The sequence below is a fragment of the Alligator mississippiensis genome, chromosome 14, assembly GCF_030867095.1.
Source record: "Alligator mississippiensis isolate rAllMis1 chromosome 14, rAllMis1, whole genome shotgun sequence".
Classification (NCBI taxonomy): Eukaryota; Metazoa; Chordata; order Crocodylia; family Alligatoridae; genus Alligator; species Alligator mississippiensis.
In genome coordinates, this window is record NC_081837.1 from 1,328,911 (window position 1) to 1,346,435 (window position 17,525).

The 17,525-nt window shown below is 70.3% G+C and overlaps 1 protein-coding gene across 12 annotated transcripts in view; it reads right to left on the reverse strand.

Moving 5' to 3' along the window:
• MYO18A (myosin XVIIIA) overlaps positions 1-17,525 on the reverse strand; it is a 43,755-nt gene that overhangs the window by 20,583 nt on the left and 5,647 nt on the right. For 2 of the 12 annotated variants that reach the window (XM_059717420.1, XM_059717417.1), the window contains exons 2-17: positions 9,520-9,642; positions 8,689-8,751; positions 7,853-7,943; positions 7,573-7,682; positions 7,277-7,453; positions 6,738-6,948; positions 6,436-6,578; positions 5,687-5,787; positions 5,329-5,392; positions 5,014-5,158; positions 3,706-3,717; positions 2,918-3,091; positions 2,500-2,590; positions 2,182-2,374; positions 1,197-1,283; positions 63-204 (exon numbers count right to left, since the gene is read on the reverse strand). In XM_059717420.1, coding sequence (XP_059573403.1) covers positions 63-204; positions 1,197-1,283; positions 2,182-2,374; positions 2,500-2,590; positions 2,918-3,091; positions 3,706-3,717; positions 5,014-5,158; positions 5,329-5,392; positions 5,687-5,787; positions 6,436-6,578; positions 6,738-6,948; positions 7,277-7,453; positions 7,573-7,682; positions 7,853-7,943; positions 8,689-8,751; positions 9,520-9,642 — 1,927 coding nt within the window. Of the gene's footprint in view, positions 1-62; positions 205-1,196; positions 1,284-2,181; positions 2,375-2,499; positions 2,591-2,917; positions 3,092-3,705; positions 3,718-5,013; positions 5,159-5,328; positions 5,393-5,686; positions 5,788-6,435; positions 6,579-6,737; positions 6,949-7,276; positions 7,454-7,572; positions 7,683-7,852; positions 7,944-8,688; positions 8,752-9,519; positions 9,643-16,052; positions 16,151-16,262; positions 16,360-17,525 lie in introns of those variants that run through there. The other 10 variants (XM_059717425.1, XM_059717424.1, XM_059717422.1 and 7 more) reach the window with 9 other exon arrangements.

Below are 17,525 nucleotides of genomic sequence, written 5' to 3' on the forward strand. Positions count from 1 at the left end.
GGCACCATGGGACACTGGCTCCCCGCAACGCCGGGCACCGTGGCCCTGCCCCCCTCCCTCACCTTTCTTGTCTCCATCCTGGGGCCCGTAGTAGGTGAAGAGCCGGTCCAGCAAGGTGTCCTCGTTGCCCCCGGGCTGCAGCGCCTCCTCCTCCAGCAGCCACAGCAGCCCCCGAGCCTCGTCCGTGCGGGGCAGCGAGCGTACCTGCAGGGAGGCCAACGTGCCGTGTCACCCCTGCACCTGGGCACGGATGGGCGGGCGTGCACCCCGCCGGGACCCCGGGCGTGCAGGGAGGGGAGCGTGCAACTCATGGCGCAGGGGGACTTGGGGTGGGCGCTGCTCTGGGCGACACAGGCAGCAGCGGTGCAGGGAAACCTGGGTGCTGAGCACCTGGACGGGATGCATGGAGGCTGTGGGGAGGCAGCTGCTGGCATTGGGGCGGGGGACTTACCCAGCCAGACTGCCCCCAAGGGGCCTGGACCGCTGCTCTCCCCAGCCCAGCAGCCCCCCAAAGCCCAGGGGGATGCCCCCTTGCACCAGACCCCCATTTCCCCGTGGCCTGGCACGGAGCCGTGGCCCCCAAGCCGCTCGACGGCTGAGGCAGCCCAGGGGTGCCCAAGCCTGCAGGGGAGGGGGCACCCCAGGCTCCGGCAGACGGGGTCCCAGGGCTCGAGGCAGGCCCACAGGAGGGGCCCCGAGTGCTACAGCCTGCTCACGGGCACCGCTCCCTCCCACCCAGAGCCCAGGGCCTGTGCGCCCCACACGAGAGATGCGCCCGCTCACACCGAGCACGACCTGCGGCTACAAACCTCGGTGCCCTTCAGCTAGAAGGGACGGGCAGACGGTGCCTCCCAGCTGAGCCGGCTCAGCACGGGCAGAGCCACCTGGGAGCTGCAGGCCCAGCGCTGTGCGTGCCAGGCTGGGGGTGCAACAGAGGCCCCGCTGGGAGCCGGAGGCAGCGGTGGCCTTGCAGTGGGGTGCATGCAGGAGCCAGAAACGCCGGCCCCTTCCCTGCCTGCCTGCGCAGGACACGCCAGGGCCCCGGCCCTGTGGCGGCGCAGGTCGGAGAGCAGCACGATTCCCGGGCGGGTGAAGCAGGGGTCCGAGTGCAGGGTGCGGGGAGCATGCGGCGCCGGGAGGGAGGGGAGAGGAGACGCCACGCCTCGCCGCGCCGCGCGGACCCGGCTTGTGCTTACCAGTGCCTGGTGAGAGGGCTGGTCTACAGTGGCCACAGAGCCCGAGGGAGCGGGCTCTATGTCATCTAATGCAAGCTCTATGTTTTCCTAGAGAGGACGGACAGACGGAGATTAGTGCCTGTGGCTAGAGATCATGGTTACGGGGCCCGGCCAGGGCCAGCCGGTACATTAGTCTATTCGAGAGTCTACGACACTCATCCGCGGGGGTCTCCCCGCGCGGCTCCAGTCTCCCCACGGCGCGGGGGAAGGCACCGGCATCCTGCTGCATGCCCCGCTCCATCACCCCAGGGTGCTCCCCTCGCCGGGGGGCCTGGCTCTGAGCCTGTGACCCCCCGGGAGGCAGAGGGCACTGGGCCAGCCCAGGGGGTGCAGGGGTCACAGCAACAGCCCCTGCCTGGGGCAAGAGCAGCCGGCCCCACACAGCGGGGGTGAGGGGAGGCCAGGTCTGATTTTAGAGCCGTCCCCCATATGTGGGGACAATGTCGGAGCCCTGGAAAGGTGCCAGCCGCGCGGGCCGGTCCTGACCCCAGACAGGCTCAGCCCAGGACAGAGGGGTTACCCGCTGGGGGGGCGGCAGCAGGATAAGCAGAGCCCTCCCCTGCACAGGGACCCCCAAATCGGCGCTGACCCTTCTCCCCTTCCCTGCCCCAGCTGGAGACCAGCCGGGCCGTACGGCCCCCCAGCCCCTGGGGCTTTGCTGGCAGCGAGGAGGAAGCAGAGGGCTGCCAGCAAAGGCCCCAGCCCACGGAGACTGGGCCGCTCCCGGGGAAACCCCTGCTTCCAAAAGCATCCGATTCAGAGAGGCTGATTAGGAGGAGGCCTGTGCTACAGGGTTAGACAGCAGCTGGCGGCTACGGGGGGGTGGAGAAGCCAGGGCAGAGAGGAGAGGGCAACGCAGTCGGTGACGGGACCTGCCCGGGCCCCTTCCAGCTCCCCGGGACGGGGGACGCCTCTGCGGCGGCAGGCAGGGAGCCGGGAGCGCTACCTCCTTGTACCGCTCCAGCTCCTGGACGAAGGTGCGCTCGTGGAAGAGCGCCTGCAGCCGCTCCTGGGCGTAGTTGTGGCACAGCTCCTCGAAGGTGGCGCCGCGGCCCTGGCCGGCCAGCTCAGGGTTCTGGAAGCCCGGCATGTCCACCACCATCATGGAGCACAGCGAGTGCTGGCTCGACTTGAGCGCCCTGCGCGAGGGAGACAGGGCTGGGGTGCGGGACGGAGTGGGGGCAGCCCTCCCCAGAGCCGCTTGCAGAGCAGCCAGGGCACCTTGCTGCGGGCCAGGCTGTGCCTGGGTCCGGGGCGGACGCACCTGTTCAGCAGTGAGATGAGCAGCGTGAAGAGCTCCGAGTACAAGCCCGAGGCCATGCCCTCCAGGCACTCCAGCGCCGTCAGCTTGGGGCCTGTGCGGGGAGACGATTCTGCGTGAGCTGGCTCCCACCTGCCCCCAGGAGCCTTGCAGCCCGCTTCCCCGTGCCCCTCTTCCCTGCACCAAGACCCCTGCGGGTTTCACCGAGGACCCAGAGACAGGACAGCGTAGCAGCCTGGCAGCCAGGGCCGGCTCTCTGCTCTGCTACAGACCCCTGGGAACCTTGGTCACATCCCTTAGCCTCATCATACTAGGTGTGCCACAGTAGTGGCACACCCCAGAGAGGGAGCCAGCTGAGCAGGGGACCCAGGGCTCCCACAACGTCACCCCCGCTCCTTCCCAGCCGTCAGGCACCCCGTACCTGTGCCGTCGCCCAGCCCGGGCTCCTCGGGGCCCTGGCGGAAGGAGGTGGAGCGCTGCAGGGTGCTCTTGGGCTGGTGCTTGAAGATGGCTGAGGAGAGCTCCTCCAGGCTGCAGCCCAGCAGGTAGGCGGCTTTCTGGGCCCATTCGTGCCGGGCAAATTGTTTCCTGCCAGCTGGAAGGGAGGCAGAGTCAGCACAGCGGGCCAGGCTGCTCCTTGCCAGGCGGTCCCCAGCCCGGCCGGGACCTGCCCAGACCGATGCAGCAGCGGAGGATGCGCCTGGTGCATCCCCAGGCACGCGGGGCACAGGGGTCTCGTTGGGGGCACAGGCTCCAACTCCCTCACCCCTCGCGCTCGGCTCCGGGGCCACGTAATAGAAGTGTATTTAGGAGACTAGTGAAAGGAGACTTCTGCTGGGGGGCGGCAGGGCAGGGCTGGAGAGGAGCACGGGGTTCAGCCGGGTGTCCATGGAGCTCCGACGTGGACCCAGAGAGCCCGGGCAGTGCCGCACGGGGAGGGAGAGCCACCCAGGCCGCCAGGCAGGCAGGCGGGCGGGCATCCATGGGGGGCAGAGAACAGGCTGGCAGCATCGGGCACAGCTCTCCCAGCTGATCTGTGGCCAAACCAGTCCACCCAGCCCACCCGCAGCTGCACGTCACCTCCACGGCATCGCACCAGGACAAAGCGGGGGCTGTTAATGGGGGACACGGGGGCATACAGACAAGGGACCACGGACGGGACGGGACGGGACGAGGCACGGGGGAGCGAGGGGGAGGGAGGAGCTTTACCTTCGTCGGCGTCTGCAGTGCAAGGGGACAGCATGCACCATGCAAACAAAAACAGGGGGTTAGAACACACGGGACGGCGCCACGCGGCACGCACACGGCCACGGCCACGCCACACAGCCGCCAGGACCCGGCCTTTCCCCTCCTGCACCGGCACTGCTCTGGCCAACGGGCACCGCGACGGGGCCAGGACCCACCACGGGGGTGGCAGCAGCACGAGGCCACGTGGCACCAGGAACCCCCATCTCCAATTCACCAGTCCCCAGCGGCAGGGGCCTGTCTCCACAGCCAGGCGAGACACCCCGGTATCTTCCTGGGCACCAAGAGCCCGCGACCCCAGAACCACAGATCTGCTTCCCAAAGTGCCCACGCACTGCAGCTGCCGCCCACGCCAGGCCCCGAGAGCACCAAGCAGCTGCGTGGGGGGCTCGTGGTAGCTTTGCCTCTCCCTGGGCCACGGGGCAAAGCAAACCTGCCGTGCCAGGATCAACCCATGCTGCGCCGGCGCGGGCACCGCCGGTGCCGTGCTGCCCCCTAGTGGCCCCGCAACCCCACGGAGCCCATTGCCTGCCACGGCTCAGACCCCCGTGCCCCACGGCCGGGGTCTCCCAGACAAACTCCCGGCACCGCTGTCCGGTGAGCGCCGCCCAGACGAGCCCCGGAGCAGGGGCCACCTGCGAGGCGACTGCGCAGGGCTAAGCAGGGCACAGCCACGGGGAGGCCGTACGAGGCATCCAGCCCGGGCCCATGGGCCAGCTACCCCCAGTCAGGACGGGGAAGGATTTGGCAGAACCGGGAAGGGTGCTGGAGCCCGCAGTGCACTGCCCAGCCCCGACACCGCCAGCCACCAGCACCCGGCACCCAGCACCTGCCCGACCCCCGGGAGTTACCGGCTCCGGCTGCGCAGGGCTCTGCAGGGAGGCAATGGGAGGGAGCGTTAGCCAGGGCCACAGCAGCCCTGGGTCTGGGGGCGCAGACGAAGCCGATGCGGGGTCCCCGCAGCCGGTCTGGGGGTCTCTGCTCCCCATCTCCGCGGGAGCCAGCCTGCTCCAGCCCGGGAGGGAGCACAGCACCCACCCCACATCGTTCCTGTCCCAGCCCCATGGTGCCGGGGGCTCGGCCATGTCCTGCTCAAGGAGCTCAGCAATGGTCAGACCCCGCTTGGAGGCGGGGGGCAGGAGATGGCTGGGCCTGGGAGCGCTCGGGTCTGCCAAAAGCCTGGCTCCAGAGCATGGGACGACGCTCGCTGGGGTCCATCATCCGACCAGCTCCTCTGTCGGACGCGGGCAGGGCCCCCCAGCCGCACGTTACCTTTGGTGGCTCCGGCAGCGCCCAGGTGGTAGATGGCGCCCAGAATGAGCCAGAAGGCCTTCTGCTCCTCGGCGGAGATGCCCATGACCTTCATGGCAGCCTGCAGCTTGCTGAACTGCTGCGCTGCCTTCTGCTTCTCCTCCGGCTGCAGGGAGGGCCAGGCACGGTCACCCGGGTTCTGCTCCTGCCCCAGCCCTGACCTGGGCATGCGGGGTGAGCCTGCCCTCCGTGCCCCCAGGACCTCCTGCAGCAAGAGGGCTGGGCTGCGGCCCCAGCCGACGGGGCCAGGCGCTCGGGCTCAGCTACGAGGCTCACCTTGTGCAGCGGCGCGATCCCGAACACGTTGTTCTCGGGCAGGTGGCCGAAGTGCAGCTCGGTCCTGCGGGGGCAAGGCAGGGCCTCAGCACCTCAGCATGGGGGGCTTCCCCCAGAGCTGGGCATGCAGATGGACCTCAGCAGCCCGCCTTGGTGCCCGGCTGCAGGATGGAGGTGCCGGGCTTCGGAGCCCTGCAGACCCTTCACTGCATCCCGGCTGGACCGGCCAGGCCAGGACCACAGGGCATTAGGCACCCTCAGGGGGCTGCGCATGGCTCTTGGAAACCCATTGGGCTCCAGGCTGAGGCAGCTGGGCACTGTCCTGGCGTGGGAGCAGGGAGCACCCGTGCGGCCTTACCTGAGGGCGCTGTCAGCGCAGGCCAGCAGGTAGTAGAAGACGTGGAAGGTGGCCTCGTTAGCCGGCCGCCGGGCCACCCGCAGCTTCTCCAGCAGCATTGTCTGGGGGCAGAGCGGAGCAGGGGCACGTGGAGCAGGTGGACGCTCCCTGCCCCACACCCCGCAGCTGGCACCAAGCCCCCCGCGCTTCCTCCCTGCCCCAGGGCTGTGCGCCCGGCTGGCGACCACGCCGCGCCTGCTTATCCTGCCGTGCCAGGCGGCACGAAGGAGAGAGACACCTCGTTATCACAAGCTAATTCAGCGCGGAAAGGAAATCAATACCCGCCTGCGCCTCCCCTCTGCAGATGCAAACACCGGGGAGCGCGGCACTCGTCGGCCAAGCGCTCGCAAACGAGCTCAGCCAGCCGGAGGGCGTCTGCCGGCGGACACGCAGCTCCGTGCCGGGAGACCCGCAGCGCTGCAGGCTGGAGCTGGTCCCCCCCACACATGGCATAAGCTGAGCCAAAGCCATGGGAGAGCCGACCTCGCTGCTGCAGCAGGAGCGCTGGACCATGGAGGGACAGGGCGGGACCCCAGCCTGGCCTCTCCAGGGCTCTGGGTGGTGTGGGGACTTTGGGGGCTGTGTCCGAGCCGGCAGCAGGCCCCAGCAAGGGCCGGCGGTCAGTCCCATGCCCGGCAGGACTCGGCCCCCTCTGACGGTGCGCACAGCGCATGCCAACGAGGCTGCAGCAGCCCTGCGGCACCTCTCACCTGGATGGAGGCAGAAGCCACCTGCCCGGCCTGGTCGAAGTCCAGCGAGAGGATCTGGGAGAAGCGCGTGGCGTTGCCATTCATGCTAGTGCTGCCGTTGCCGAACGCCTCCAGGACGGTGTACAGCGCCTGCCACTTCTCCGCTGCAGCATGACCGCGGGCAGCCGCTCAGTGCGTGCCGTGCCAAGCCAGTGCCCGTGCCCGGGAAGCACCCCCCACCAGGCTGTGCCAGGAGCCCCTGCCTCCCACCCGGCGAGGAGCAGCCAGTGCCGCCCGAGCGGGGCCGGTCAGCGCGCACCCACCTGAGAAGACCTTGCCGGAGCTGCCGGCGATGGTGGCCAGGTACTGCACCAGGTGCTGGCAGCTGGTGGTCTTGCCACTGCCGCTGCCCCCCAGCAGCACAACGGACTGGTCCTGGCGGCTCATCAGCATGCTGCGGTAGGCGGCCTGGGCCACGGCGTAGACGTGCGGGGCCATGTCCTCCCGCCGGCAGCCCTTGAACATGTGCATCACCTGCGCGGGGCAGGGTGTTCGCGTGGGGTGGGGGCCAAGCAGCCACCCAACCCCCTGCCAGCCCCTCACCGGCTCAGACACCCCCACGCACACCTAGGGGCCACAGGAGGAAGACCTCGGCCCCACAGGGCCAGCGAACCCCAAGCAGCCTCCAGAGACTGCCAAGAGCAAAGCCGTCTAGCCCGAGCCCCCATGCCACGGAGGCAGCCTCCAACCCCCAGGCGGGCAGAGGGAAGGGTGATGAATGGCATCGAGCACTGGGCTCTGCGTCGGACCCAGCCTCTTCCCCCCTGCCAGGGACCCTGGGGCTCAGCAGAGCGGACGCTACCTTCTCCGAGTACATGGCCGGGGAGCTGAGCGGGTTGACGACGAGCATGGCAGGCCCTGCGTAGGTGTGCAGCAGGTTGGCGCCGTAGCGCTGGCGCAGCGTGTGCAGCACGCTGGACTCGTTGAGATACACCAGGCTTGCCAGGTCCTCCACGCGGTCGCAGCCCGGCGGGTTTGCCTGTGGGGCAGGGTGGGCACCATCAGGCTGCGAAACCCCAGCCTGCCCGGCACCTGGGACGCAGACGGGCTACAGGATCGGGGCCCCCCGCCCGCCTGCCAGAGCCCCGCGGCTCCCACCTTCTCCACGTCATCCTCGTCCACTTCCAGCACGGTGCCGTCGTGGTCCAGCCGCACCTTCACCTTGCCCTCGGGCAGCAAGCTGGCGTCCTCGGCTCGCAGCTGGCTGGCTGCGGGGGAGAGGGGACATGGCATTGCCGTCTCCAGCCCGCTCTGACCGGCCACACGCGGGGACGTGCTGACACCTAGCGGCCACCGGGCTCGGCAGGTAGGGACCACGCACGCAGGACGCCCCTTCCCTCCCCGCCGTGCCGCGCCACGCCGCGCACCCCACGCTCACCCAGAGAAAAGCCATCCTTGTGGACCAGCCACACCTTGTCCGTCTCATACCAGGCCTCCTCGGCCGCGATCTGCTCCTCCGTCTTGGCCTGCTGGTGGGAAGACGTGGGTCAGGACCAGGCTGGAGGCCGGGCCAGCCCAGCCCCCACGCCCGGGACAGCGAGCAGTGACCGGGGCTGGAGGAGCAAGCCCATGCTCCCGTGCGGGGACATGCCCTGCACCCCGAACGCCCCGTGCAGCCTGGGACCCCGTCCCTCGTGCCTGCAGGGGGGCCTCACCCCATGGTCCTGGCCCCGCTGCCACGTCCGACTGCCCCCACCCACGGGCCTGGACACAGCACGGCCACGGGTCCCTGGTGCTCCCCCGGCACAGCTGAGCCACCCTCCAGGGCAGGAGGCAGGACACCCCTGCACACAGGGCGTCTGCACCAGGCCAGCGTATGGAGCGGGCACCGGCGTGCCCCACGTGTCCAAGTCAGCCCCACTCACACCTGGGGATGGTCGAACCCTTCCCAGACCGGACCGTGCAGCAAAGAGGGGGCAAGAAAGCACAACCAGGGATGTGGCGACAACCACGTGCCCACAACCCCCCACAACACACACACACGACGAGGAGAGGAGCACAGCATGGCAGGGACGACACGCCACACCTCATGCAATAAAACCCACACGCATGTGCAAGCTGGACCACGCTGGGGAGCCCGAGAGAGCCAGGCTGGGACAGGACAGCTCAAACACGAGGCCACACACCCCCACGTGTGCACGCACACACACACACACACACACACACGTGCACACCCTGCCCCGACGCCCACGGGCAGCGTTAACGAGGCCAAACCTGAGGCAGAGAGGCGGCGGAGGCCGGCCCGACCATGGCTGCTGGGGCATCGTCCGCCTGGCCCTATGGAGGCCGCCCAGGAGGAGGGAAACAAGGTGCAAAGGGTTAGTGCCCTCCCGCGCGGTGGGCGCGGACAGCAGGCGAAGCCGCCGGGAGAAGCGGATGAAGCGCGTGGGATGCGGTGCGCCGGACGCCCAGCTCTGCCGCTGCTCTCCGCCCATGGTGCCCCGCACCCGGGCAGCCCCTGACCCTGCAGGGACATCCGAGCCGCATCCACGCGCACAGATGTCCCGGCGCGCCGGATGCACGGTGGGAGGGCAGCTCAGGGCAGGGAGCCAGGAGGCGTCGGGGCTTCGGGCCCCCGCACTCGGAGGGGACACCCCGGGCAGTGCCGCCCGCAGACATGCCGGACAACCGGCCAGCCACCAGGCTGCAGGGATGGGGGGGAGCGCAATCCGCCCCGAACGCTGCTTCGGTGCCCCGGCGCGTGCTGGATTCACCCTGACCAGGGCCCCAGCCCGGGGGGAGAGCTGGCCCCGCTGCCCCACGCTCTGTGCAGAGCCCCTGCAAAACTCGGGGCACCCCAGCTCCACGAGGCCCCTTCTCCTGCCAGCTCTGGCTCCAGGACAAGGCACCTGCGGTCCAGGGGGCACGAAGCAGCGGCCACGGCTCCCGCCTGGGGCCAGAGCAGGGCCCGGTTAGCCACAGAGGGTGGCAAGCCAGTGGCCCCGCACCCTCCCCTGCCACGGGGCACGACCCGGGGCGGCTGTGGTGGGCGAGCGCAAGCACCACGGACATAGCGGATGGCGAGGGCGGCGAGGGAAGCCTTACACTCCAGCACGAGGCGCGTGCACAGACACCAGCCCAGAGGCCGACGGGAGCCGGCGGCAGGTCCCCCGGCGGCCGGGGGTACAGTACCTGGCTCGGTGCCGAGGCCGAGGGCGCGGGGTCCAGCTAACGGCAGCAAGGCAAGGAGGAGAGAAACAAGAAGAGAGGGTGAGACGGCGCGGAGGCTGCGGGTGCGCGTCGCGGAGCCCAGGCGCCGGCACGCAGCGAGGCCGGGGGAGCCCTGCCCCTCCCCAAGGGACAACCGCGGCTCCCGCCAGCAGCCCAGAGGCTTTAGGCACTGGCACACCCCTGCCCTGTGGACGGGGGCACCTCACAGGCCCCTGCTGGACCCCAGAGCCGGCCCGGCGCCCCGCTCGGAGCAGGGAGGTGGCCGGCTCCCCAAGGCAGTGGGGCCGTGATGCGCGGGACACAGCGGGACGCAGACCCCTGCACGCAGCCCGGCCACGATCCTGCCTTCCCGCTGACCGCCAGCCACAGGTGCGGGAGCCGGCCCCTGGGAACCTGCAGCTCTCCCACCCCCGCCTTGCTCCCAGGCGAGTCGCCCCGGCCCGCGAGCGCAAGCAGTGGGAGCCACGGTGCCAGGCACCTGCAGTGCCCCGAGCAGGACTGGGCCAGCAGCGCCGTGGCGTGGGGTGCACGGCGCCCACGTGGATCGGCTCTGTGGGCAAAGCAGCCTCCGAGCAGGCAGACACGGGGCAGCAGCAGCTCCAGGCCGAGATAGGGGCAAGGGCAGACCCTACCCCCGGGGCCGCAGGGAGAAGGCACAGGCAGGCGGGAGAGCCTCGCACACGCACGCGCCATCGGGGCCGTCACGGGGGACGGGGGAGCACACACGCGTGCAAGGGGGCAGGAGCGGCGTGCAAGGAACTGAGCCAATTACAGAAGCTGTGAAGATCCTCTCCAGCCTCCGGTGCGCCTCCTCCGGCGGGCTCGGGGGCACGGCAGCAGCCTGGGGGGCAAAGCGGCATCAGTGTTGCCCCAGTGCCGGCTGCGGCATGGAGGGGGCCAGGGCACCGCGCTCCTCGGCCCGCTCAGTGCAGGAGCTGCCAGGGGGCAGCGAGCCTGCAAGTACCCCGGGCTGGGACTCGGTGGAGCCCCTGCTTCACGTCGGAGCTGCCGAAGGCAGGGGACACGGCCCAGGCCCCCCCGGGGAGGAGCAGGGGTGCTGCAAGCTGGCAGCACAGCTCCCCGCCGGGCTGGGAGGGAGGCACGTGCCGTGCAGGATGGGCCCTGGGGCACGCACGCACAAGCACCCCCCACGATGCGGGCACAGACCTTGCCAAATATCCGGGATATTTGGCTGCAAACATGGCTCTGGGAAGACGGGCAACCAAGGCTTGCTGGAGAAGCCACTGCCCCCTTTGCCGACATCCCTCCCTGCCCACGGCGCTGATACAGCCCCTTCCAAACGGAGCTGGCACGGTCCAACAGCCACAGAAATCACAGTCCCCGGGCCCGACCCCAGCTAGTCCGGGTCCGGGGACCCCCACCACACGCCTGGGGAGAGCTCCCCGCGGCTCTCGGCAGACACGGAGGCAGAGACTCGGGCCCATCTCCTCGCCAGGCTCAGCAAGGAGGCAGCCAACAAGGCCCCGGGTGCCCCCCGCTCTGCGCCCCGCACACAGGCCAGGCCAGCAAGCCCTTCGAACACACGGGGTTGGCCACAACCTGTCGGGAGGGGGTACAGGACATGTGCTGGCATGCACAACACACGGACCCAGACGCGAGACAGGCCATCCCCTGTGCACCTGCCGCAGCTTCGGGCACCGTGGGACCCACCTGCCAGCCCTGCACAGCCTGGGAAAGGAAGGCTGGAGGCTGATAGAGGGCCTGGGCCCATAGCCAGAGCCCCGCAGCCGCTAGCCCTGCAGCTCACGTTGCTCCAAGCTGCTCCCCAGACAATCCCGGAGCTTGGGGCGAGGCCGGCGGCACGTCCCAGGCACCGCTGCAGCGTGCCTCGTGCCCCTGGGCGCAGGGAGCAGCTCACGCCAAGCTCCAAACCGAGCGGGACGGGTGCTGTGGATGGTTAGGAAAGCCATGCGCTGTCCCCCCGAGACCCACGCGTGCCCAGACCCCAGCACACACGCGCACACACACACAAAGCCAGAGTCTGGGCGCACGCGCCGAGCTCCGGGCAGGGTTAGCCACGGGCCAAGGCCCCACACCAGTGCCGCGAAGAGCAGGCGTGCTCGCGGGTACCTGGGCTTTGTCGCAGGCGCCCAGCTTCCGAGCTGCAGGATTTGGAGGCTCCGCTTTGTCCCCGGCCGGCAGCCCCTTTGGCTCCAGCTTCCTCTTGGCCCCCGGCCGCTTCTCCTCCTCGACAGGCGCCCGGGGCCCAGGCTTCTCGGGGTCTTTGCCCCCCGGGGCTGCCGCGGGCTCCAGGGGCTTCTCCTCGCCCTTCCTCCTGGCCGGCTGGGGCTGAGACCGGTGCTCCTTGGTTTTGGCCCTCGACATGAGGCTCCTGAGGCCCATGGAGAGCTCGTCCTTGGGCTCCGGTTTCGGGGAGGGCGCTGGGGCCGGGGATGCCACCCGTGGTGCTGCTTTCTCCTTGCCGGCAGGCGAAGCCGGCTCCGGAGACTTAGTGCCTCGCGCTGGCTCCTTGGGCCTCCCGGGCTCTTCCCCGGGCAGCACTTTGCGAACCACCTTGCGGACCACCCGCACCATTTTCTTCCGGGACAGCCCCGAGCCGTCCTCGGCCTCAGCCTCGGGCTGAGCCGGCGTGCCCGCCCCGGTGCCCTCCAGCCCGTTCACAGCCCGGGCAGGGGGTGCCCGGCTATCGCCGTTCAGCAGGGGCTCTGGGCTCGCCGGTGGCTCCGGGCTCTGGGGGGCTGCCGCCTCCTTCTCCGTGCTCGGGTTTTCTGGCTGCGGTTGCAAACACACGCGCTCGCATTACCGGAGGCTGAGTCCCTGCCCATCGTGGGGACTCTCGTGCCCCTGCCCACACACCAGTGCACGTGCTCAGGGCATCCCCAGGCCAGGATAAGCTGGTTCGGAGACTGCACCAGGGGATGCGGCTTTGGAAGAGCCCCAGGGACCCCGCGGTGCCCAGCGCTGCCCAGACCAGCCTGCAGGACAAGCCCCGTGAGAAGAGGCGTGTTGCACCCATGGACGCTGCCCGCAGAGCCCCATCTGGTTGTGCCCGTAGCACCCGGGTGCACCCAGGAAGCCTCGTGCCAGCGTGCAGCAGAGCAGGCCCCGGAGCCGGCAATGCAGAGGAGGGGAGGGGGGCACGGAGCCAGGCCTCCCGGCGCCCATGCACTCCAGCCCCTTCCCCCCCAGAGCACGAGGGCAAAGCTGAGCTCGTCTCCTCGGGGCACGGAGCACCGCTGCAGCCCGCCCAGCGCCTGTGTAGTCCCCCTCCGCTCAAGGGACTGGAGCAGGAAGGGTGGGCTACGAGGGGTTAACCTTGCCTGACGGGGGCACCACAGCCCAGGCGAGGACCAGGACTGCAGCCCCCCCATGCTCCGGCTGCCGGAGGAGATGCTCCCAGGCGCACGCAGCCTCCGGCTGGACTGCAGTGCAGCAGCCGGCCCGGGAAACACTGCAGCGAGCTGCCGGGAGCGCACCCTTCGCCTGCCAACCTGCACCGTGCGGGAGGGGGGATGCCGCAGGGCTCACCGCTTCCTCCGCGCCCCCAGCCCGCCGGACCCCCCTCGGGTACCTTCCGGCCGTGAGGAGCGTGTCCCTCGGGGAGCAGGTCTGCTGCACCTGCCCAGCCCTGCGGCTGCAGCCTGCGCCGTGCCAGGCCAGCACCGCGCTGGCTCTGGCGGGGCGGGTTTGGCACCAACCAGCCCAGCCCAGCCCAGCCCAGGCTGCCCATCATGGAGACCTGTGGCAGCCGGACCGCACTTCACGGGCAGCTCCTGCTCCCCTCACCCAGACAGTCCCCTCTGCAGGGTGCTCAGTCAGCCTCCAAAATGCAGCCACCTCTGGGGAGGAGCGCCCACCCCAGGGGGCAGAGGGCCAGCAACTCGGTCCCTGCCACGGGCTGCGGGCATCTCACGCAGAGTTGTCCAGGCCTGGGGGTCTCCCCGGCAGAGCCCCCCCTCCAACCCGCCCCCAGGATCCCGCACTTACAGCCCCTTCCTCTCTCCCGGCCTTTCTCACGGACAAAGGTTTGTCCTCGTCCTTAACCTGAAGGGTCAGATAGAGAAGGAGCGTGTTTCAATCACAGGTTCGACATGCATGCACATGCGTGTGCGGGGCCGGGGTGATGCAGAGTGGGGGCCGAGGCTGCGCTGTGCCGGCCCGGTTCCCCATGGGCAGCCCCAGCAGGGGGGAGGGAGCATAGATACTGGGACAACTGGTGCCCAGGCTTCAGGGCAAGGGGTCAGGAACAGCCCCCTCGGGCACCGTGACTGGCAGGGGCACGTCCCGGGGGAACGCCTGCACCTGTCTCTGGGGGGGCCGGGGGCCCAGGGCTTCGCTGCCACGGGCCTGGGGCTTGCAGCCGTTCGAGAGGAGGCCAAATGCATCTGCCAGGATTGCAAGAGCAGAGCCCCAGCACCGGTGGCTGGGGGGAAAGTGGAGACAGGACCGAGCCCCCCGGGACACAGCCCAGGCCAGGCAGGGCTCGAGCAACCCAAGCCGGCTCTCTCGCCCCAGGAGGGGTCTGGCTTTCGGCCGTGACTCGGGCAGGCTCCGACAGCTGAGCCGAGCTCAGTCATGGCAGCGAGAAAGGAAAGTGAGCGCAGGGCCCTGCCTTTGCCCCTATCAGGCATCTTCTCCCGGCCCCCGCGTCACCGGCTAATCCGGCTGCCAGGCGGCCCTCCCTCGGGGCACTAGAGCCAGCGCACGGCCCAGCGCCCACGGGAACGGGCAGCTCTGGATCCGGCCCGGCTCTGCTCCCCGGCACCGGGGCTGGGGGTGGCACGGCGTCCCCCGGCCCCAGCGCCATCAAAGTGGTGTCAGAAGAGCTCCAGGGAGGGGGCAGTGACAAGCAAAGTTAGTAATGGACACACTCAAACCATGCACTAGTGCCACGGCCCGCGGTCACACACACACGCGCGTGTACACACAGACACACACCAACCCGTCCTGGCTTTGGGGCTGTCCCAGGCTCCCGGCTGCTTACCAGGTGCTTGGTCATTTTGCTCTGCCCGGACCCCACCGCTCGGGCGCCCGGCCCGACACCGCTCTCCAGGCCAGGAGACGACGGCCGCTCTCACGGACACGGCCGCGTCTTAAGGAGGCTTCTCCAAAGCCCTGGAGCGGCCCCGTCTGCCCTGCGCTCAGAGCCCCGATTTAGATCCCGCGCGACTCATTTCTCACCAAAAACAAGGATGAGGTCACAGCCTGCGATGAGGTCAGAGCCCAGGACGGGGACCCACGCAAGCGCCCGAGAGCGGGGCTGCGTACACCCAAAGCCAGACAGCCCCCCCCAGCATGCCGCCCACCATGCACACGCCCCGGGCGAGCAAGACTTCCCTTCTGTTCCCAGAACGCAAACCGCGAGGAGAAGGCCATGGCGCCGGCGCATGGAGCTGGAGCAGGACGGCTGCCCTGGCTGCGAGGAGAGAGGGCAGAGGTGAAGCCCTGCGGTGGCGGAGAGGCGTAGCCACGCACCCGTGCCGGCTGCGGACCGGGCGCTTCGGGGCTCTGAGCGCAGGGGACCGATCTCCTCCTGCTCCTCGGGCCTGGTGCCCAGCACGGGGGAGAGGACCCCGCGCGGAGCCGCACTGGCCTCGCACGCCCCGGCTCGGCCCTGCCTCCCCCGAGCTCACCAGACAAGCAGCCTCTGTCCTCGGGCGCCGGAAGGCGCAGAGACAGGAAGGGGCTCGAAGCCCCCGCTGCCCCCACAACGGTGCCGCCAGCACTCCCCGCAGCCCCTGCCCAGAGGGACAGCGCCGGGCCTCGCCGGAGTCGGGGCAAAAGGGGTCGGCCCGGAGCATGCAGGGCAGGGCGCGGGGGTCGCGGGCGGGGGCTGAGTCACCAGGCAAGCCTCCCCCTGCGCGCACAGGCTATTCTGAGCCACTGACGGGGCGTCAGGTGCTGCTGGCTGCCACGAGCCCGAGCGGGATGGGAGCGCGGGGCTCGGAGCAGCAGGCGGGCGCTTCCCCAGGGCCCGGAGAGACGGGCATTTGCTTGCCCGGCGGCCGCTGGAGCTGCATCAAGGTGCCAGCCAGCACCCCGGGCACACCTGGCGCAGCCCACGGGGCTCCCGGCCTGTCACCAGCCACCGAGGTACGTGGCCCGCGAAGCCCCAAGGCAGCAGAGGGGCGAGGGGCTGCTCGTGGCAGTGCCCAGCCCATGCACCAGCGGCTCAGACAAGGCCCCTCAAGCCCGGGGAGCCAAACCCCACGTTTCCAACACCCATGCCAAGCCCAGGCCGGCTGAACAGTAGAGTCACGGGCAGCCACATCCATGCCAGCCCCAGGGGCGGCTATAAATATCCCAGGCACGCAACGGCGGCCTGCCCGCCCCAGCCCCGTGGCCCTGCCAGCTCCCTGCTTGGGCAGGGGCACGGGTCGCTCCCACCGGCACTCGGGGCAGCCCCGCAGGGGGTCCCCCCTTACCGGAGGGTCCGGCGAGCGGCGGGCGCAGAGCAGGCAGCTTCCGCTGCTGCAGGGCGAGCGAGCGAAATGCGAGCGGTGAGCCCGTGTCACTTCCCCGCGCGCCGCCGGAGGCCCCGGGACAGCTGGGCTGATACGGCCGCCCTAAAAATAGCCCAGGAATGCGAGGCCGAGTCCCGCCGCCCCCTCCCTCCCTCGCTCCCCTCCACTCGCCTCTGCCCAGCGTCCCAGCGCGTGCATGGAGAGAGCCGGGCCGCGCCACACCGCGCCGCGCCACGCCAGAGAGGGCCCGTTGCTGCCGGGAGAGGAAGTGATGTGGGCGTCTGCAAGCCAGGCTCAGCCGTGCCTCCGGGCAGGAAGCCTCCCCGAGCCGAGCAAGGCCTGCTGTGCAGGGAGGGGGCCGCGGTGGGCTCAGGGGCAGGGTCATGCAGCCTAGCACGGTGCCACCGGCTCTGCACCTGCCCTGGGGTGGAGAGAAGGGCCTGCACTGGGCACCGGGCTGCCACGGGGGCTGGCACAAGGGGTCCCGCCGGCAGGGACCTCCTGCCCCCGTGTGCGGCGCGACTGCGGCCGGGAGCAGGCAGGGACCCCCCTCCTGCCTCGCCGGGCACAGAAAGGAGCAGCCGTCTGGGTCTGAGCCGGACTTCCCCTTTCCAGAGGTGGCCGGAAGGACCGTCGGCTGCTCCGCCACGTCCCCTCCCGTGCACTGAGCCAGGTCCCTCTGCCCCCCCAGACGCCCAGGGCTGCAGGCCGGCTGTGCCAGGCAGGTCCCTCTGCCCCCTGAGACGCCCAGGGCAGTAGGCCGGCCGTGCCAGGCAGGTCCCCAGGGCTGCAGCTGGCCCTGCTCCTTGGGCCAGTCAGACCAAGCCATGGAGCCAAAGCACCAGGCTGCACTGCACCAAACCCCGTGGCAAGAGCATCCGGGCCTCACGCTCCACGCGCCATGCGGGTACAGGGGGTCCTCCCTAGACCCCCACGGGATGTGGAGGCGGATAGGCTGTGTCTGTACTGGCAGTGAGCAGAGAAATGGGGCAACCCAGGCGGACCCCAAGCCATGGCTGGGCCGGGCGGCACGGCGGGCATCCCGCACAGCACAGCGACGGGTGCCCTGCGAGCGAGCGAGCGAGCGAGCAGGCAACCCAAGCCCAGCAGGCAGGGTGGGCATTCGGGACACAGCTACGACCCGTGCCAGACCTGCCGTGCCCCCGGCACCCAGCAGATGGCAGCACCGGGAGCCCCCGTGCAAGCGGCTGCGTGGGGCGTGCAGCACAGCGGGGGGGGGGGCACCGCCCAGCCAGGGCCTAGGGGCTCCCCACTGCCCCTGGGCCCAGCCCGTGCCCCCGACTTGCCCAGGCTCCAGCCCCGGGGCACACAGGGCCAGGCCCCCCGCACGAGACGGGATGCCAGGTCTCGGGGCACCCTGGACACCCGGTGCCCGCCCTGCTGCACTGGGATGCCTGCCCCGAGCCACCCCCA